Genomic DNA, 22903 nt, shown 5'->3' with positions numbered 1-22903 from the left:
CTCGGCAATTTATTTCACAGTGATACAAAACTACACGACCAGCTAGACTTATAGAGATTATGTACAGGATAATTCCGACTCGATCGGAATGGATTCGACTAGACTCAAATTCTCTCATTTACTGGACTCGATTGACCGCTTCCGGCAGTGGTCCATATTTAAGCAGTTACCGATCATCACCGTACATATTAGACAACCCATAGGGGTCCTGCCGCGACGGCGTATGGGTTTATTTCGTAAGAATATGTGCCGCAAATAATAATAATACTGTTTCTATTCCTTGCGGCACATATTCCATCTGGTGGGTGTACAACTTATTACAAGAGGAATTGTTTTCCCTCATGTACCTACGCATTCAGTTGATGGAGAAAAGAAGGGTAATAATCATAATCTTGAAAATACTTGTTTGGCGATACATTAAAATATTTAATATTTTCCGGGACCGTTTCGATGGAATTGTGTGGATAGATTGTGATATGTACCTTTTTCATATTCTTTTCTTCTTTTGAGAAAATGACGCTACATATTATTAGGTACAGTTTCTTGTAGTTTCAACATATTTCCAAAACAAAATTCTATTAATCCAAATTCCACAGAAATAAGATAAGAGATTTTCGAATCATAAATGAAGAAATTTTTAAATTAGTTGCAAAAACAACTAATAATATTCTTAGAGTAAAGTCATAAGCTGAAACGCTGAAACAAAGAAAGATGAAATTCTTAAATTTCTTCAGTTTTTTCTAGCAATTAAGCGTATATTTCAAAGAGACAATGTTTGTCTCCACACAGTTACAGAGCCATATTATATTTTATTTAGAAAGCGTGCCCACAAATGTATCAAGGGCTGTTTTGAAATGTCAAAAAATATAACTGTGGCAATAACTAACAAGACCAACCTTGATAAATCGACACATTGTATAAGCTATTTGAGTCCAGTGGTTATACATGCAATCCAAAATGTAACACACGTGAAGTGACATCAACCAAGTCAATTGTATTAAAATTTCGGAGTATGTTAATCTACAAGGAGAAGGAATCATTCAGATCATTTTTATTCTGATGTACATATATCTAAAAAAAGATTATGTGAAATGAAAATGTTTTACTGTAACACGGTAAGAACGGACGGAGATGAAATATTAAAAGTTTCAGTACTTAAAAAAATTGATCGAAGGTTAATTCGACAGAACTTCGCTCACGCCTAAAGTACAGTTGAACAAATATCGAAAAATTATCACATTTTACTTTGAGAATGTTTTTTTATGATGACCCCTATGAGCTAAAATTAATATATTTATCGATTGTTAAAGTACAGGTAAACAAGCACTCGCCTGCAATGTTTCTAGTGAGCTTTTCCGTACAAAAATTTATTAATGACGCCATCAACATTGTAGCAAGATCAATTTGAATAAGTACAGGGTAACACTATTAATAACAGTACCGGATTCTTAAAATGGGAGGGGAAATAAAACATGTCGCCTCATTCATTAATTTTTTTGAGTCACCTTGTATTAGCAATTCAAAAAAATATGTATTCATAGATAAACGACAAGTATAGACTCTTTAATATTGTGCATATTTTAGATTTACACATATGTGTATTTAAATTGACGATTCACTATAATTACGATAATCGTAAGACGTTTGTAAAATTCCAGAGCATTGGGTTTTGCAGTTTCAAAGTTAAATTGCAAAATGTTATTAACAAAAAATATATTGGTACTTAGTTCTGAATGTTTTCTACAATAAAAAACCTAGAGAAAATATTAAATTAATTAACCTAGAATTTCAAACTTAAAAAAACCAGTCAACTAAATTCATTCAACTATCTAACAAACCGTGTTGTACAGGTTCTAATGCACTTATACCGAAATGGGTGTTTTTAGCGGACAGCGGCTGGATTCTACTTGTATAAAGATTTACCTAGTTCAGACAATTTCTGGTCTAGGAAGAGTGGCCTGCGTCTAGACCGAGCTATTTCTAGCATTCTTTTTACGTTTGTTATTGAGTGTACTTAAGATAAACGCCCATGTTATGATTTTATCGGATTTTTCTTGATTAAGACTTCCTAAACTGTTATTATAAGATTACTACTCTAATCCGTAAACAAAGTTTTTATCTATAGCTAAACTGCACGTCGCCTGATCTAATCTGGAATATGTTGCCAATACAGAGTGTTCCAGATAAAACTCTTCGGAGTTATATCTTGAGAATGGATAGAAATATCTATTGCAATTCTGTATAAACCACTGAAACAACAAGGGCTCAATAGAAATGGTAAAGTAAGTATTTTACATCATTGTAATCGTGATTTAATAAATCTATCAAAATCGATTAAAAATTGTATACGGGGCAATTTAAGAAACAAAGGTTTGTATCGCGACACCGACGCCATTTATACGTACGTCATATTTGCACTGTTACAATGGTCTTTACAAAATTTCAATATCTCTATCCATTCTCAGAATTATAAGGCCGGGGAATTTTATTTGTATATTAGACTGGACATGATTTTTAATGTGTTTTTATTCTCTTTTAGAAACATAATCTTGTTTATAAGCACCCAAATGCAGGCATAAATTGGCCTTTATGACACAAATCAGTTAAAAATTGCTAAGCAACGATTGATGATTCATTTACATTAATCAATTAATTAATTATTCAAACAAGTTTCGATTTTCAACATTTTTATTAAAGTTGGGAAAATAATAGGTATTTCATCAAACCATTCCCTAACTTTAGATTTTCTAAAATTTTTTTTGAATAAATGTTTTCCCCTTCTTCAGTTTCCATTTTGAAAATCGATTATTTAACAAATAAACAACATGGTATCCACAACAACATCAAAATAATAGCCAGCTTTGTATTAAAGTTCTTATCGGCACAATTCAATCTTGCCGGAAATACCTACTCAATATTTCGTTAAAAATATTTTAGAAACTAAAATAAAATAAAACGTTGTACGTATCGCGGGCATAATTGTCGATTGTGCCCTTCGGGAAATTAAAAGCCCTCCTTCGTCGGGCTTTAACCATTCCCTCGTGCCATAATCTCCTTAATTAGGCTCTTAATATATAAATAACTATTATAGTTGTTGAAGGTAGTGGTGTATTAAAATTGTTGTTAGTTTGTTGTCACCATTCCTTTATTTTGTTTATCATTCGTTTAGAGACATTATATTATTGAATTTTATCACCAACTTTGTTAAAATGTAGTACATTAACAAGTAGGTACCAAAACAAATATATAGATACTCTGCCCACTGACAATTGTCTTGCGGAAAATGACACCAATGGTAATTGGTGCCACCCATTTTACAGAAAACGCTGAATGCGACATGCAATAAAACAAATTAATTATTTTAAATGTGCTTTATTTAAATGAATTAATATTCCATTTACAAACTAAACTTTAATAATTAAAAAACTACGTTTGATTCATATTTTACGTCATCATGAATATTTTTTAAAATATCATGTATCCACTCTACATACATGCCGACTTTCGTGAAAATTGTAAAATAATTTGGATCACAAAACGAAGTTCCTGGACGCCGCGGGCTTATACTTACAATTCCTCGAAGAAAATACTTTGTGGGATTTTGGGCTGAAGGAAACATGAGTCCTCCACCGCTATCGCCATTACAGACTCCAGTTCCTGAAAGTAATCGATGAGGATAAAGGTTTTCCCACAACCTTATATACAACTAGACTTCATATGTGTTAGTTTACTCGAGAAAGCAACGTTTTTTATTTTTTAATAACAATAATAAATTTGTCGTAATCATCATATACGGAGTCGGCATAGATTTTGTACCTAATTAATGCTGTGAAAAATGCAATACCCTAAAATATTTTTATGACAATCTTTTGTTTGACCTAAAAATTTGTCCATTATAAAAGCTTAAGTTTTTATGAATTTGTTGTATACCTATCATACTATGAGTGGATGCGATTACGGCAAGTATTACAGAAAAGAGTTGGACCAAGAGTTGTATTCAACAAGACAATGCAACAAAAATAGCTAATGTAAAAAATTAACTCAAACAGAAAAATTATAGGGGAGTAAAATTTGATTTTGCGAAATTTTATTATTATTTTTTTTTATAATAACCTGCGTATAAGTTAAAATAATGTCTGGAGGGTGAAAATGGAGGGTTAAAATACAAATAAAGAAACAGACTAGGCGTGAGTTTTTCCATAACAAAAATTTTAGCAATACACGTAAGTTTGAATAGGTTCAGTAGTGTATTAACTAGTATTAACTTAGTATTAGTAGTAGTATTAACTAATAATAACAGTACTGTCAAAACTTCCCAAATTTTCAGGAAAATGGGGTGAACCGTTCTTGATTTGATCAATAAAATAAATTTCTTCATTTTTTAATTTTTTTTAAGTCACGCGTATGAGCAATTCTAAAAAATATGAATTGATAAACTACAAATATAGAATCATAGTACATTTTATAAAGAATTTATTGAGTAAAATTTTGATATGACGTCTTCAAGTTTTTGGGGGCAAAAATAGATAAATTTTGATCAGCGATTTACCATGCTTACGATGCAAAATTTCAGAGGATTCTGTTAAACTATAAAATGTTGTTATAAAATTTTGCTTTTTTTCCAAAAATCTGGATATCGAGGGTGAAAAATCAAGGCCAATTCGTAAACCATGAAAATAAGAGTACGTTATTTGATAAAATTTATGTACCATTTAATGTGCAAAATTTCGAGGTGACATCATCAGTTATTGGACAATCAGACAAATTTTTCTTAGCTCTTTACCATTTACACAATATTCTAAAATATACACATAAAATTTCACAAAATCAATCCAGTAGTTTTGGAAACTTGCCAATAGACAACAGACGACAGCTAGACGGCAGTTAGACAGAAACGGGGATATATTTTTTCATACTCTAGGGGTCATGAAACGTCGAGAAAACGTGAAAGTAGCCTGCTACTTCGGTTACGGAACACGAACAATTGGAATATAGAGTACAATACTTCCCTAGATTACAACAGGGAAATGAAAATGACATTTGCGCATAATCTATTGTAACACGATTGTTTTCTTTAAACTTGAATTTTCTACACTATTATTGTAGATCCTTTTGAAGGATTGCGTACACGCTCAGCTGTGTTCTCACTTGTCAAGAATCCATAATCCATGCGTCCATTCTTGTAGCATCAAGAATTTGTAGGTTGTCTGCGATTGGTCAGTTTCACTTAAACGCAGCCATTTCATTGGTCAAATTTATTTGCGTTGAATTGTCCTGTTTTCAGCTTCATGAGCAAAAGTGTAAGAGCTAGGGATCGATTTACTTTATAGGTATATTTCACTACTCATTAAAATCGGTGAATGAAGTCTTGTATGTCTTGTATTTTGGAATCAATAAGGAATGCCCGTTTTGCCAACTAATACCGATCGGAAAAATCAACCCCTACTTCCTAAAGGAGCTAAAAAAGTTTATAATTTCTATTAACTAGCAGGTCTGGCATTTGAAGATGAGTCGGTAGTTGTTGTGAAGAACAATACTTCCAGAACATTTTCACTGGATAATAAAAAATTGTATATAGTTTTTTTTTGTTTATAAATTGGTCTGATGAATACTTCGAAATAATACCAGAACAAAATTCCATCACCAAACCGTCGCCAAAGGCGCAAAAACCTTTATAAATTTCGGGTTGTTTATTCCATCCGGTATCATTTGCCAGAACGGACATCCTTTATTCTGTAGGTATACAAGATTTTGGTTATTGATTGATAAAAAAGAAGCCCAGTTATAGATTTATTCGACTGTTATTCGAGTTCCTTAAGGCTGGCGTCTGGTTCGGTTTAGCCCTATACTAAATACATTGAAAACATCGTCGCGGTTTCCGGAGTTGCATTTTAAAAATATGAGAAATATCGCTTTAAAAAAATTATATTTCGAATTAACAAACTTCAGTCCAGGGGACCTCCATATTTATATTCATATCTAGTATGCAGTTTTTACAAAAAAAAATTATAAAGTTGAACAACTTTTACATCACATTTTAACCGGCACATTGATGCATTTTTTGACGAAGTGCTGAAGTTTTTTGCATTCTGAGATAGGAGGTCCCCTGGGGAAAAGTGTCAGCTTTCTTTTGATACCATTTATCTATACTTATATAATAAAGCTGAAGCTTTTGTTTATTTGAACACGCATATCTCAGAAACTACTGGTTCAAATTTAAAAAATCTTTTTGTGTTGGATAGTCCATGTATCATATCTACATATAGGCTATATAACATCACGCTACGATCATTAGGAGCGAAGTAGCAATGAAAAATTCGGAAAAACGGGAAAATTATTCCTCCTTTGACAGCTTCCGTTGCTTACGCTGCTTAAACGGTTAAAGTTACGTAAAAATCATGTGTGACGAAATTGTTCCCCTCTAAAGGTTCTAAAGAAAAGTCCGCGACAGCATATGTCTATCTTTTAAGGTCGAATCAGTATAACCTTTTTTATGGTAATGAAATTTGTTCTAAAATAATAACGCATTATGTATAAAATTCTCGCGTCACAGTGTTTGTAACCAAACTTCTCCGAAATGGGTTGACCGATTTATATGAAATTTTTTATGTATATTCGGTAGGTCTGACAATAAGTTGTAAACTATTTTTTAAGCCCCTAAGTGATAAGGGTGGCCCACCCTAAAAAATGTTTGTCTATTTTTTGGACAAAATTTTTTATTTTTATTTTTTTAAGATTTGGCACCAAAAAATACACATAACCCTAAATTTTCACCTTTCTACCACCAACCCCCATTTTTTAATCGTCTATAAAATAAAAATCAATTGTTGTTCCTGTTAGTCTCGCTAAGACTCAAAAACGGCTTGACCGATTTGAAATTTTTTTTATATTACGGGGATGGTTTATAAATAAAAAAAATAAGGATAACTTAAAAGAACAGTTAAAAAATAAAAACATTCTAAAAATTTTGTATGGGAATTGCCACTTGGAAATAATTTCAATAGTTGGCGTTTCTGACGGACCTGTCGTCTAACTGACGTGTCTACAAAACTAATTCTTCCGTGCAATTGTGAAAAGTATATTGCATTTCAAATCGTTCTTTGTTTTTTCGTAAAAAAAAAACGTCGTTTATTTTAAGAAAAGTCTTGGTTAAAGGGAATTTAATTACACATTGCGAAAGTTTCTTATTAATTTTGATCTGCCACTCTATTTACCTATATTCACTTTGTTGGTTTCGACAAAACCTCAAACTTTACCGTTATTCGAGGATTTAATTAGAAGTTTTCAATATTTTAAAATTCTCAAGACAAAATTTACAGATTTGATTGACTGTGAAAATAATTCTCTGTCGTTTTATGAAGTTCATTAAAATGCCGAGAAGACGACAACCTCACATAGGTCCACGAAGTCATTCAAATGTGGGACGAACTACCTCAGGTGCAAACCGCAATGATTTATTTCAGGGGTAATTCGGATATGGATGTTGATCAGCGTTGTGCTCATAATCAACTTAATCAAACATTGAAGCGAGACAATGAGTGGTATGAATAAAACTGAGTAGGAACTAATATTCGAAGTACGAAGTACCTACTTCATTATTACTCTTATATACCTTAGCATCTACTCTATGTACAGAGTACCTACTTGGAAACATTGTATCTCCCCGGACACAAATTGAACATCTACGCGTTTTGTGAGCATTTAATCTAAAAATGAGCAACGGCGTGGCAAATAACTGAGCTGTCCGTAAAGCCGCTTAGAAAACGAGATCGTTGTAAGAATGAATTTTGACTAAACATGGCGACTTTCATGAACGTGGAACGTCGTCAAAAGGTGCATTCAGTTTGAAAAACACATTAGGAGCAGGAATATCGAAAACTTTTCATGTAATTAACTTTTATTTATGCATAAATTGTGCCGTGCGTTTTTTATAACACTGGCCATAGAGATTCCCATCTCAAGGTGTCTACCCCATACTAACTTATATTTTGGTGACTCGATTTTTGTTTTGATGGTTGAACACTGTCACTGTTGTCCTTTTTTGTTGTATCGAGATGCTACTTGAGCATCAACTGTTACCTACTGAAGTATTAATATCATCTAGAAAAACTAGAAATATTTTGATTTGATATTCGAGTAGATACTTCGTATTTCGAGTATGAGCATCTACTGAGTTTTATTTATATCAACCATTGTCAAAAATTGATCGAACGTTGTTTCAACGCACCAAAAGTATAATGAAACATATTTAGCATTTTCGAGTTGAGTCTTTTCTTCACACAATTTTGTGATGACCTAATCAATATTTACGATCAACACGTATACCACCTTGGATTGGTGCAGTGTAAAACTAAAAATAACTGTATTGTATTCCAAAAATTTTCTGCGAAAATCGAGTGAGCCATTCCATCAATTTTTTGGGGGCAATAAATAAATATTCTTAACAATTTACCATGCTTACAATAACTTTAAAACGTCTGCAAGATCTCAAAGTATACATTTTTGCAACTCTTGAGTTATTCACTAAAATAAATTGACTGATCCATATATTTTTTTGAGTCACTGTAAAAGCAAATCTAAAAAATATGAATGCAATGATGAATTACGAAAATATGCTGATGATATTTTCCACATTTTGTATAGGATTTATTCGGCAAAATCTTGAGATGATGTCTTCAAGTTTTTGGGCTTGATAAACAGATATATTTTGATTGAAAACCTACCATGTCAAACAGTAACTTCAAAACCTCTGCAATATTTCAAAATTCAGTTTTGCAATTCTTGATTCAATCAATAAAATAAATTGACTCAGTGATTAATTTTTTTGAGACACCCCCTATAAGCAAAACTAAAAAATATGAATGGAATGATAAATCACAAGTATAATCTCATCCTATTTTGGACATTTTAGATAGAATTCATTTGGCAAAATTTTGGGCTGACGTCATCAATTTTTTAGAGGAGATAAGTAAATATATTTTGAATAAAAATGTATTATGCTTATCATATGTTTAAAACATCTGCAAGATTTCAAAGCATTCGATTTTGCAGATTCAAAATTAAATTGTAGGCGAAACGAAGTTCACGGGGTCAGCTAGTAATATTATAAAAAATCCACGACTGAGGTAAATAACTCGCGAAAAGTCAAAATCTATTGAAACGAGAAATCGGCATTAAACGAGCTGTGATGCGGTAGCAGAATGCAGGTTTACTTAGATTCTGACTTGGTTGGAGATTTCAGTATTTTAAAAATGCAATTCCGGAAACTACGACGATGTTTTCAATGTATTTAGTATTGGGCGAAAGCGAACCAGACGCCACCTTTAATGAACTCGTCACCAAAATAACTACTTATTTACTAAATGCATAAATAAAATTCATTTTAACATCAGTTTTCGTGGTTAAATAATAATTATTAAAATTCAGAGATTTATCGATGATAAATACTCTTACACTAAATAGGACTAATACAAGATTTATTCCACAACAAGTTACCGATATAAAAATTTCTATCTCTCCGAATTAAAGATTTCAAATCAATGACACGACTTGTACAGAAGTAACGACCACCCACATTAATCTTGCCGCTCCTTACAACGCCCCCTGTCTTGGCAACATCACCCCTGCTTCCCGGTTAAAACCCGTACCGACACTAGTTTCTTCTGTGTTGGATGTTAATTAGAAAAATTTGTGAAACGGTGTAAACATTCTCAAAAAATAACTTACGTAAAAAGTGTGTATAACCAGTGAATAATTAAACAAAACAGCTATATAAGTACCTAAATATCGCCCTGCACTAGAAGAGGTAGGTACATTAGATGAATTATCCTGAAGAAAATGCCAAAACAAAAAAACATCACAAGGAAGTCTAGTGGCTAAAAAACTGACTAGTTCTAATTCCGTTCCAATAATTCCACTCTTTGCTCAGCATCCTCAAAACTTGTTCCATAAATTGATAAATACTAAGAATACTAACAATGTTTCTAGTTACTACAGCTACCTCAAAATTGACGGAGAGACTTAACTTGATTCCTTGAGATTCATCTATGGTAAATACCACTACTAGCAATAAAATAAAATAAATAAATAAAATACTAAGTATTAGCACTCAATGTCTTACACGGCAAGGTACCGAAATCAAAATTTGTTATGGTGAGAAAGCTTAGAACTCTTAGAAACTTATCCAGTAACCCGAGAAAGTGTACACTTTTAGGTATAAACTTCCTTTGAACCCGTCCCAGAGATGTTATTAAAGCACAGGTTGATCAACATTTTGAGCGTGTAGGCTGTAAAAGTAACTCCCCCAAAGATTGAGAAATCGACAGATCATAGGCTGCTAAATATTATTTACCAAATAAAATAATAAAAAATAATAAAAGTACATATTATTTGTTTCCACCAAATCGGAAACGTTACTGTATCAAGCAAAATGAAAATATAAACATAAAATATTTATATGTATGCTATATACACACCATTTCCCCATCCGGCACAAAATGATGTAAACGTAAGGTACTTCTGGAAATCCCTGTTCTGCTTTTGGATACAAAAAGTATTGTTGACAACGGGAAGAAAAATTGCTCTAAGATGGGTACTAAACGTATCATTTTCGGTTACCCCCATACCTGCAATCTTAATTGTAACTTAATTAACTGCATTGAAGTAGTAAATAGGTATAAATGTACCAGTCCCAATTTGTTACTGCTTAATTGTTCAGATAAATCGTTTAAATTCCAATCTAAACAAGCAGGGCGAATAAAAGTTGAAAACTCCACCGAACTACTCAAAACCAGAATGGCTATATCTGATCCATAGTTTCCTACAGCATCTTGATAGGCAGATTGAACAATAATTTTCGAAATATTTTTAAACTGTGCGTAGTCTTCTTCTTGGTAATAATCGCTGTAATATTTATTCAGTCCGATCTGGAGCATTTCTTCTTTTATATTCCATGCACAATGAGCAGCTAATGGTGTTTGTTTCATTTTAGTTACACATGTTGACAATATTTAGTAATTGCGTTTACCTGTTAAAACAACTTTTTCCGTCACTAATGTACCTCCACAAGTGAAAATCCATTTTCCTTCTTCTAAGGTAAATAACACTGCATGCCATGGAAATCTTCCTCGTTGAGTTGTCCAACCTTTAACTATTAATGGCGCAATGTCAAGTTCTGTTGTCCCACAATCTAAACAGCACCAAATGCGATATAGATTATTAATGTCATATAGTTAATCATAACCAATAGTAGGCATAAATGCTGCTAAAATGATTTGCTGGACAGATAAGTCGCTTAAGACAATTTTTATATAATTTAATAAAGGACTACTGATTTTAAGCAGTTCACATAGCTTTATTTTTGTTATTTATTTTGCAAAGCGCTAGAAAATTTTTTCAGTTGCAATAAGTCATTAGATACACACGCATCCTTAATTCATTACATTACGTCAGCGGGGTTCTACTTCTTGTCTTGCGGTTAGTTAGATAATAACTTTAAAGTATATTGTGAACTGTAACAAAATTGTTCAAGATGCAAGAGTAAAATTATTAAACGACAACAATCAACAGCAGAAGAAATAAGTAAGTATTTATAATACGAAGAGACCAGCTGTGAATCCAACTTTCAGAAGCAAAACTGATATAAAGCATAATGACAACAGCATGACTATAGAGTTTGTCGAAAACCATTTTGTACGAATAAGTAGGTATACTGTATGCATTTTGTATTTACATTGTCAGAAAAATAAAAATCTAAATATGTAGAGTAGAAGATTCATGCTTCATTTTCGTATAGTCGTCAACAGTAAAATTATGCTCCAAAGCACTTAGAAGGATTGAGGTAACTGAAATAAATTGAAGCAATTATGCTTGGAATTGAACGAAAGCTTTTCATAAAAGCACATTTTGTAAACTTAATCAACTTAATCTGTATCTTTATCTGTAGCTATCAGTTGTTAACATAACATGAAGAAATAGGAGTCACCTGCAGATAACTGTAAGTTTAATAATCAAAAAAATTATTCTGTATTGAATTGAGGATTATCTGTCTAAAGAAATGTGTCAGCAAAACTGACTGTCTCTCACTATATTCGAGAAGCTCCGTGGGACCATGGCTTGTGGGAGTGCCATACCTAGCCGTACAAGCGAACGGGTGATTCTTCTCGGTCTTGATTTCGGGTAGCGTTAGTGAACTCACCTTAGCGCTACGCCGAGACGTTGACCTGTACGGTCCCGCATCCCCTTGAAGCAATATTATGTAATAGATTAATCAAACTGCATTCAGTTCAAAGGCCATTGAAGCTATGCTTTCATATGCGGTTCAAGGTTGTTTTAAGAATTCAATGAATGCTCGAAAACTCACACTATATACCTCTACAAACACCCTACACCTACTCACACTAAAGTTGTAACAAGAATTACTGAGAGAACAATAAAAAACGTAATCAAAGGCGGCCATGGATTTTTGAAAATTTGTCTTTAATTGATGAATTTTTAATTGAACTATCAAATTGACGGTAATCTCACAAGATGACAAATTCATGGTTGTTTTGATCGTATTTTTTATTGTTCTCTTGGTATAGTTTGTGTACGTCAATTATTGAAAAAAGAACTTTTAATGGTTGTATCAAAGCGTGTTTTCGTAATGAGCTGGTCAAATTCGCTTTGATCATTATCACCTTTGCGGGTCTGGTTCAAAATAAGGTTGGCAAATGACCACCACAACTGTGACCAGGTGCACAAAAATATAATTCGGCATTTGGACGGAACCGCAAACTGATAAACATATGCCCGAACTTGTACTACTATATTTTGAAGGATTCTACTTGTTCATTGTGAAAATACTTAATTACTACGTCTCCATAAATAATAGTTTATTATTAACTTCAATTACTAAAGTATTGTAGCGCATTTAATTGCAAATAAAATATATAAATAATAATGGACAAATACTTTCATTTTACTTTTTTAAAATGTGTTTAATCAGTTTTGTAAATAATTAGTTCAATTCTTTGGTACGTTAATTGTTTGTAAAAAAATCCTCCATCGCCCCAAACTTTACTTATCATTTGACTTATTAGGAACCTGGGTATTATTTTTTTGTGCACGGTCAGAATTTTCGAAATTAACGTAAAGTAGAAGAACCAAAACGCCAAAACAATCCATTTGGTTACAGTGTTCAATGATTTATCACCTGGTAAACCGCAACAATAAGCTTTTATGTCTTACGAATGCAGATTAAGTTAACGACGACCTAAGGCGTAGGTTTCATAATTTATTACATAATAACAAAGTAAGATTAGTTTTTTACCAAAAACCTTCAATCACCCTGTGAATGTTTGAACTATCAAACATTTATTTTTTTTATTGCAGAATTTTAAACAACAAAATATAAATAACGCGATTGCACATACGTATTTTTCTTCATCTCATACAGCCATCGACAAATTTGCCCTTTCAAGAAGAAACTAAGGCAAATGACAACTGATATTGTGTTCTGTAGAAATAAGTTTGACAAATCAAAGAGAAAATTGTATTCAAACCCAACTAACGGAAAACTTGAATAAGCCGCACAAACAATTAGTTGCATGATGCATTAATATCTAAAACTACCTTAAGAACAGTAACAAAATGCTGTTTTCATTATCTTCACCTGAATTAGAAAGTAAAGTTGTTCTGGCACATGAATTTGAAAATCTCTATTCAAACGGAAAAAATGAAAATATGAATGAACAAAAATTTCGCTAAAATATAATACATAGGTATGTTACTCCTGATGAAATGGAAAATAATATTGGACATGGAAGTAAAAATTAAATCATTAAAGTTTTCCAAACAATAATATTTTCTATTCAACTAACCGTCGCCCCGGAATGTTTAGTATACGACCAGCGCATAAATAACCCGTAAGCTTATTATCTCATCAAACGACAAATGTGTCCAACTCTGTACCGTTTGGTCAAGAGTCATATTTGGGCTAACGTTAATGTCATTTTCAAACCAATAATGCCAATCCCACGACATGATGTCATGGCCTAGTGCAATTCAAAAAATTTGTGCTCAAACCTCACAAAAGTGGACAGCTGAGGCACAAGAGAGTGATAATACAAAATAAAAAAAAATTAAAATATGAATGACGTAGTTAAGTGTAGGAATTTTCTCAGGAATGGTTGAACAAATAAATAAAATTTACCGGGTATGCACCGTAATAATTCACGATTCCATGTACCATCCATCTGACAAATCACCTCTTTATTATTTTCATGTTTGAGACTAGCTGGAATATAATACTCCTTGCATTCATAGTGGACTACTGCTCCTGGTGGTAAGGGTTGGTTACAAGGATAAACTCCTTTCTTTGGTCCAGAAGGTATCTCGCAGCGAACATTTATTCTGTCTGATACAATTCGAGGACACTTTATTTGCATATTTTCTGAAATACAGATATAATATAATTCATTCAAAGATTAATAACTTTATGATCCTAAAATTTTGGTCAACGATTACTATAAAATTCTGTATATTTTAACAAAATGATATAAAAAGTAGCTTCATTACTGTATTTTCTTAGATTTTTATGTTTAAATAAGCCGGATATTTTACATAATTTGGTAGTAAATTTCTATGATATTGTTCCGAAATAAACCCATACGCCGCCCTGGTACGACGCCTATGAGTTCTCTAGAATGAGTGGAGATGATCATCATCAGTCAAGACGGCCGAGCGGCGCTAGCATAAAGACAAATCTGGAGCCGGTTACTGGAAGTCTCGATTGCAGAAGTATAGGTTTAACTAGAGGCCACCTTCGGGAACGATTATTATTCAGTGAACAAGTCAGGTCCAACGTGTGCCGAGAAAACCCAGTGAAATTGCTCCGGAATTATTTTGTACATACTTAATCACTTTGTAATGCGTCGTGTAAATTCGAGTTATTAAGAAATAAATTGTTGAGTTTTACCCACGCCGATTTTAATCACCCATACAACGTAACAATATATTGTGATACACTGATAACTGTAGCGGTGTGTCCAATATGTGTTTGATATTTTTATTTCTTATTATTTAAATCTATTTATACGTGAACCATCATCATCATTACTCAAAGTGAACATTAAATGGAACGCGACATAAGATTATGGTATATATTTCTAATCATTTTCTTGACTTAAGTACTCTATGTGGTCGTTTTGCAATTATGTGAAAACTCACTTATGTTGGTATTGGTAAGTTCAACTACAATAATTTTACGTTTTTTATTTTTTCACTTACAAGGATTAATGGCTACAAATCATTGCAGAAGATGCTGTAAAAAATAAATTATCTATTTTCATTGCTATGTTTCTTCTAGTGGTTAATATTCTACCAGCTGTGAAACTTCGAATAAAATATAAAATTCAACATTCGTCAAAGTGACTGCTTTGTTCTTCTCTAACTTACTCGCAGGAAGTACAAAAATCAGAGTTAGACAGAGCGTACATGGCACCATATGACAATTCTTCACAAAAGATAATAAATAAAATAGGCCTGAAGTAATTTCTATCGTAAGGTTTCTTACGGTTAGTATCAACAATTTCTGCATTATAAATTTCAACAGAAAGTCACAATTTAGTCCAAATTATAGCTTCGTAATGAAAATTAAAAGATTCATGTCTATGTGTTTATCGCACCCGTCATCTCAAATTTTGTATGAATAAGTCAAAATGTGCAAAAAGTTATGACTCTATACTTGTCAAATCATGAATGAAGCAATTTGTTTAGTGATCAGATCAAAAACGGCTCACCCCACGTTACAAAAAAATTTCGGCATAATAACATTACTGTTAATATTTTACTAGTCCATAATGACTATACTTGTCCAAATTGATATATTTATGTCTCCTTACTAAAATAATAATGACATAATCACAAAATTGTGAATACTGATACTGCTTATAGATTTTTTTTCAATTTTATTTTGATTTTTAAACACAACATTGGTTTTTTGGTTTACCTTTATTATAGCAGTCGTCACTAGTACAATTTAACATTGAACACAAGATCGTTGATTCATCGGATCCATCAATGCAGTCTCTGTGTCCATCGCATCGTTGATCAAGATAAATACAACTTCCAACGTTACATCTATGAGTAAAGGGTGGACATGTAAGTTTTTTACAAATACTTCCTTCGTCTGTATTATCTTTACAGTCTGAATTTCCATTACAAAGTTTTTCAACTGGAATACATTCTCCAGTAGAACATTTAAATTCAGTTGTACTGAAACACAAACACATAACTGAAGAACACATATTTTTAGCTTGAGTTATAGTAATTGTAATTTTTTGTAAATATGTATTAATGAACACCCTATTAAAAAGTTGTAAATATGTAAGATATGATTACATAAATAAAATCGAACCTGCAGCTATTTAACTGTTCTTCACACTGATTTTCGTCAGATCCATCGGCGCAATGCTCAATACTATCACATCTCAAATTACTTGCAACGCAGCCTCCATAGTGACAGCGAAACGTACTCACTGGACATCTACGAAAAAATCGGTACTATATTATTCTTTATGTAGGACAAATTACAGTAAAATTGTTTAATAGCTCTAAATCATTAAAGAAATTCTGATTAGCTTGTAACCATTTAAACCAATCCACGACGATATATCCAGTAGTTTTGGAAATTAGGTGCTTATTAGTGAAACGAACAGATATCGAAGCACTTTATTTTGCATTTTGTTTAAAATTTTAAAATGACGCAATCAGTGTTTTGGAGAGGATAATCAGATAAATTTTTATAAGCGAGTTACCAGCCCTACGATAACCTAAAAATGATTTCAAGCATTCGGTTTTGCAATTTCTAAGTTTTTTTTCAGGAATCGGGTGACAGCCAGACGGAAATGAAAGATCGACTTTTGTATCCTCCAGAAGTTATGAAATGTTGAGAAAACATTAAATTAGTCATTCGCCAGATGGACCATATTAGGATACTTCTTACGATTACGAAATAAAAAATGTTATAAAACTAAAAGAAATGGAGGTAGATCTTAAACGCAACAAAAATAATGTGAAATCAGTTGAAATAGAGCTAAAATTTGGAATTTTAAAAAAGGTCGAAAATCAAGTAAAATTGTTTAAAATATGGCGATATTTTCATATTTTAAAACACAAAATTAATTTTGATTTTTGAAAAATCAGTTCATTTTATTTAAAAAATAGGCTGCAGTATTAGTGGTGCTATACCAGCAGCTGAAAAGGATAAAACATGCTCTGACTAGAAATATGAATTTGTTCTATTAATTTAGTGATACTTAGAAGGGTATTTTGCTTAAAATGTTGATTTATCCTGGAATATTTGTAATTATATTCGTATACCTACATATTTATTGTAGTACGAGTATTGCTAATACTTACAAGATTTGATAACATAACTTTCGTGTTTCATCAGCGCCATCCAAACAATCTTTTAACCCATCGCATATTTTGTCTACATTTATTACCTGTCCATCATTACAAATAAATTTTTTCTCGTTGTGCGAAACTGCAGCGCAAATAAAAACTGAAATATAAGCAATAATTCTCATTTTTCACTACAACTTAGAAATATTATTTTGAAGGTAAGAGAAACATTTAAACTGAATTGGAAATATTATTGTAACAAAAGACAATTTACTGTCAGATATGGTTTCAACATTAACATATTTACAAATTATTCTATTAATGTGCATATACTATGTGATTTCAAACGTGCATGAACACAGCAGTGGACGATTACTTACAGAAATAAAATTCCTTTGTTTATTTATTTTTTTGAGAGCAAAATACGGTTTGCTTTCATCTTTACTCCTTTTGTATTCTTCATTTCTGTGAAATTGTAATTATTTAAAAATAATAGTAACAAAACAATGTATGTAAACGCACTGGATTTGGTTAGCCAATATATAGTTTTAAAAAAAGCATAAACACTTGTTCTCTTTAAAATAAAACGTTTTGTTCATAAATTTTCATTCATTTCGGTATTCTATTGTAATTTATATTGTAATAATTGTATCTAAGACGATGAAGTGTGTGTGTGTGTGTACGCCTCCAGAAACTGAAGCAACAAAATCGATTACGATTTATTTACCAAGAGAGTTTAATGAAAATTACTAATTTCGCTTTCATATTGTACAGTCGTGCCCAAATTGTTTTTGGCCGCGGCCGAGCATTTGGACATTAACAAAATTATTTATTTGGGTGTAGGCCCATTTCCTTGGCAATGGAAGAGCTAAATAGCGTGCGGGGACAGAAGCAATAATTAAACGCTCATAACATGTTGATACATAGATTGAAAGACAAAAACTACAATGTTAATAAAAGAAAAATGAGTAAATATATCAGGAAAACGGCAAAATAAAACACAAAGCTAAACTTACATAACTAAAACATACATAACTGATACTCGTAATACTAATTAAAATTAGATCTAAAAATTCACTAATAACTTCATGCGATTAAAACCTAAGAATAAACTAATAAATCCCAAAATATGTGTTATTCTTCTAATATATAAAAATGGATGTTGGTATATATATATATATCTGTGATCGATAGACTCCGAAATCGTTTGACCGATCACCATGAAATTTGGCACATGTAAGTGGTTTTTCATGGAGAAGGTTTTTGTGGTATCCGCTTTGCTGTAACTAGCCACTAGATGGCGCTACAGCACATCAACTTCTACACCGTTCAACCGATTCTGATAAAAATTGGTACACGTTGGCATTTGACTATGGAGAATATTTTCGCCCTATCCATTTTGCTGTAACTCGCCACTAGATGGCGCTGCAACACATCAACTTCTGTACCAATCAACCGATCCTCATGAAAATTGGTACACGTTGGCATTTGACTATGGAGAATATTTTCACCCTATCCATTTTGCTGTAACTCGCCACTAGATGGCGCTGCAACACATCAACTTCTGTACCAATCAACCGATCCTCATGAAAATTGATATACGTTGGTATTTGACCATGGAGAATATTTTCGCGTTATCGATTTTGCTGTAACTTGCCACTAGATAGCACTGCAGCACATCAGCCTCTCTGTTAAAGTATTATGAACTTAGAGAATCAGCGGCACCCATATATCGAATACTACTATATTGCTATCAGGCCTCAAAAGAGTCCGAAAACACAACGGCAAAGCAATATATCGGACCTCTTTGTCTCTCTATAGTGCCAAACAGTACTGCTCATATACTCGTACTTGCTTGATTTTTAGTCGATAACGTGACTAGATGTGTTTTGACATTTCATACGTTCGCTTCTATTTTGTGTACGTGCGCACAGACCCTCGGTACTTTTCTAGACAGAAAACAATATCTTCCGTCTCCCTTTGTCCGTGAACACCGTTTCTATTATGTTACTTCTGAAGAGTTAGCAAGTATTAGATATATGGCGGCACCAATGACAGCATTGTTTTCGTTGGTATTACAACAAAAATCGTATTGACCGCAAAATAAAATCATTAGTGATGTTCACTGTCTACAATCCTCAGTAATAACAAAGAGTGAATTACTAGAGATTATTGAAAATGCCATCCAAAAAATCAAACTGATTCCGCGCATTCCAATGGTTCCTACTGATTTGCCCTTTACATTCAAACGACTACAGTTGCGTCTTGCTTTCGCGATGGCAATCAACAAAGCCCAAGGGCAGTCTCTGCGCGTTGCCGGATTAAATTTAGGAAATCCATGTTTTTCGCATGGTCAACTGTATGTTGCTTGCTCCAGAGTAGGAATTCCAAAAACTCTGTACGTCTATACACCAAATCGAAAAACCAAAAATATTGTTTACCCACTAGCGTTACGATAGATGTTAGTATTGATTTAAATGTGTTCAAGTTGTTTCAGTTATAGTGGACCAAAAGCTATAAGGTTATATGGCCATCATAAAATTATCCCATTGTGTCGAAGTTAAGTTGTTTACAATAGAAAAGGTTTTAGGGTCGTAAATAACGTGTCCAATGGAGCTCGACCGGCTGTTGTGGTTTCGTTCAGGGACGGCTTTCACTAAATATGTAAATCCACCACTCCATTATTTCTTTACTACCTGCAGCCGCTGAGGGTTCCGAAATCACCACTCGCTTTGAAAGCCGGCTCTGTTAAATATGAGCAAGAAATGTTGAGAAGACGATTTATTGCCAACCGGGTAAGCTTAGTGCGAACCACACAAAGGGGGTACTTATTTGCGGTCAACTACTTTTATAATGGTCAAAAATTTTGTTCATTCACGTGAATTACTAATACAAAAATGTGTACATTGTGTATACTAATGAAAATAAATGGAATAGCATCAATATGAGTTATCTTATTATTCAGTTTTCTACAACGCATTCTGCGCTCCAGACCATACATTTATATCCACATATATACAAAGTAAATATATACACAAGCAGGACAACGTCTGCCGGGTTCCGCTAGTACTTTCTAAAAATAATAATACATGTGTGATAACTAAACCTCGAAAACTGCAAGAAACGAAATCGAATAATGCACTTATTAATCATTTAATAAACTGCGACTGGGTATCTATACGCTACCTAAGTACTATGAAAATGCTAAAAACAATTTAAACTAAGATTTTAGTGGAAATCGAAGGAACCTTCCCCTGAGCATAAAAAAACTAAAATTAACCAGATTAAAAAACACTTAATAGGTACGGTCGAATCGAGAACACATTAGGGTAGCGAGAGCGAGATAAGTTAAATGAGAGTGAGGGTAGACTTACACAGATGCACCATGGAAATTTTTCTAACTACTTCTTCCCGGTTTTAGCAAATTTTTTCCAAGTCCGGATTTCTTCAAAATTTAACCAAAAATAGTGGAAAAATCGCGAAGCAAACTGATAGCGTGGCCCACGGCACGTCGAGACTGGAATGAAGTTCGCTTTCTGCGCTATTGCTTTTATAGGAATTTTTGGCCATTTATTTTGTCTCCCGCTTCATTAGAGGGTAATAAATGGCGTTCTTTGATCTGTTTTTTATGCGTCGGGGTTTCGCCTCTACTACTGTTTTAGTTTGGGTATGAATTTTAATGAAAACAATTAAGATTGGCGGTTTTTATGGATATCCAGTTTTGCGCATGTTGTTCACAATGTCTGACAAGCGCAATGATTTTTAATATTTGCAAATTTGCGAATTTTGTTTTTACGTTTTTCGACTTTTTTGCGATTTTCTCGTGAACTGACTTAGTGACGGCCCGGCACAGTACATTATTTAATACTGAGGAATATATTGAATTTAAAAAACAATGCTAACATAGAACGACGCTATAGTACATTGCGTGCAAAAAAACAAATCTGAATGATATGCTGCTAAAAAACCAAAACCATTCATTCTATCAGTCAAATTATTTTCAACTTTTGCTAACAGTGTTTTCGAATTGCGAAAAAACACCGACATGCTTTTAACTTTTGGAAAAGTGTGATAGAAATTTCAATGCTGCCGTTCGTCTACATGCCAGAGGCGAAGAGAAGAAAAGTTGATTAATTTAAGAAAACTAAAGTTAGACACGTCCTACAGTAGCAACGCCAGAAAATGAAGCTGCCCTCATTGAAATTATAGAAGATAATCTTCACCGTGAGTCAACGGCTGATCGCAAAACAAATGCAGATTAGTCAGAGTTCGGTTTTTAACATCAATGGAATTTGTCAAAGTAATAATTTTTTCGTAACAAAAATAATCTTCAATTATTGAAACATAAAACACAAACATAAAATTAACTAAAAAGGCATCAAAATGTACTCCACGACTCTTTTCACATGCGTCCAAACCGTGGAGGTAGAATGACAGGAAGGGAGCATGTCTCATTGAACCAATATTAAAGAAACGCCGGCAAAAGAACTCCCCACCCTTTCCGCATCACATCGGGAGCGGTCAGGTAACAGCAGAGAGTCAGAGGAAGTGTCATTTAACTTAAAATGGGTTCATAGAGAGTAAAAATGTCTTACTGTTTGCGTAATTATGGTATAAAAACAAGAATAATTCTAGCAACATAAACTCTTAAGTATTTTTTTTTATATTCTATCTTGTTAAATTTTTCTGTTTTATGCTCAGTACACGGCAAATGCTTTCCAGCACGTCACGTTTCTCGGAGGAACTGGAAGAGACATTTATTAACCTTCGAAAGCCCGGTACCGAGCACTTTTCTAAACTATCTTCCCTCCTTTCATTCTACCTCCATATGCTCCAAACGACCTTTTACACGTTACCAGCATATCAGGGGTTATTTCGTTACACGCTTGTCTAATGCGATTTTTTAATACATCCAAGCTTTGTTTCTCAAACGTTCTGCTTGACATAAGGTCGGCACCACGGTTGTCGGGACTATGCGGCAGTCAGGCATGTTCTACACTTCTTCCAATCGATTTATTTTGATACCCACATGAGGATTCTCCGTGACTGCTCGTATAATAGTCGCTTCGTTAGGGTTTCCAAGTCCTTGTCGAAGTTAAGCCAGAGATTTTATTTGACGTAATAATGTGAAATGTCGAACTCTCGCTTCTAGCGAGACTTCGTAGGATGGAGGAAGGGAAATCTTACTTGTCAAAATACGACAATGGGGCGTTTTTCCGGTGAATTTTAAATTCAGGTAATAATTTTTCCTCGGCCGGAGATTTTATTCGGTCGGTCGCACACCAGAGATAAGATCCTGAAACCGGAGACTCTGGCCGAAAACCAGAGACTGGCAACCCTACGTCCCTACGCTTCATGTTCGGGATCAGTTGCAATTGTTGCCATTGGTTTTTTAAATAAGCGGCCAACTTTCGCGCATTTTTGCTTCTAATCTTGTTCAAATTGTTTCCCTTTTCTACAGGTCTTCCATTGGGATATTTCCTCCTAAACACAGCAGCTTCCTTTGCTTAAGAACGGA

At 33.2% G+C, this 22903-nt stretch overlaps 1 protein-coding gene across 1 annotated transcript; it reads right to left on the bottom strand.

Annotated features, from left to right (window-relative positions):
• Window positions 1-2090: 2090 nt before the first annotated feature.
• LOC135129122 (modular serine protease-like) lies at window positions 2091-19226 on the bottom strand. Its single transcript, XM_064056202.1, has 11 exons — window positions 19189-19226; window positions 18988-19073; window positions 17401-17545; window positions 16397-16525; window positions 15989-16254; window positions 14192-14431; window positions 11027-11188; window positions 10686-10966; window positions 10476-10632; window positions 3431-3657; window positions 2091-2249 (listed from the first exon to the last, which is right to left on the bottom strand). Exons 1-11 carry the CDS (start codon window positions 19224-19226, stop codon window positions 2091-2093), a joined length of 1890 nt encoding a protein of 629 aa, XP_063912272.1.
• Between the last annotated feature and the right edge of the window lie 3677 nt (window positions 19227-22903).

Source organism: Zophobas morio, unplaced genomic scaffold, assembly GCF_036711695.1.
Source record: "Zophobas morio isolate AGI-343-1 ecotype UQ-CSIRO unplaced genomic scaffold, CSIRO_AGI_Zmor_V1 ptg000014l, whole genome shotgun sequence".
NCBI classification, from domain to species: domain Eukaryota; kingdom Metazoa; phylum Arthropoda; class Insecta; order Coleoptera; family Tenebrionidae; genus Zophobas; species Zophobas morio.
The sequence above is the reverse complement of the archived record's forward strand: the minus strand, read 5'-3'. Positions and strand labels throughout refer to the sequence as shown.

Coding starts and splice junctions, on each gene's coding strand:
- LOC135129122 (XM_064056202.1), bottom strand. CDS start 19,226: ATGAGCAGTACTGTTTGGCACTATAGAGAGACAAAGAG. Junction 17,546..18,987: donor CTCCATGGTCAAATACCAAC/GTATATCAATTT, acceptor CTTATATTTCAG/TTTTTATTTGCGCTGCAGTT. Junction 11,189..14,191: donor ATTATTACGGTGCATACCCG/GTAAATTTTATT, acceptor GGTGCTGTTTAG/ATTGTGGGACAACAGAACTT.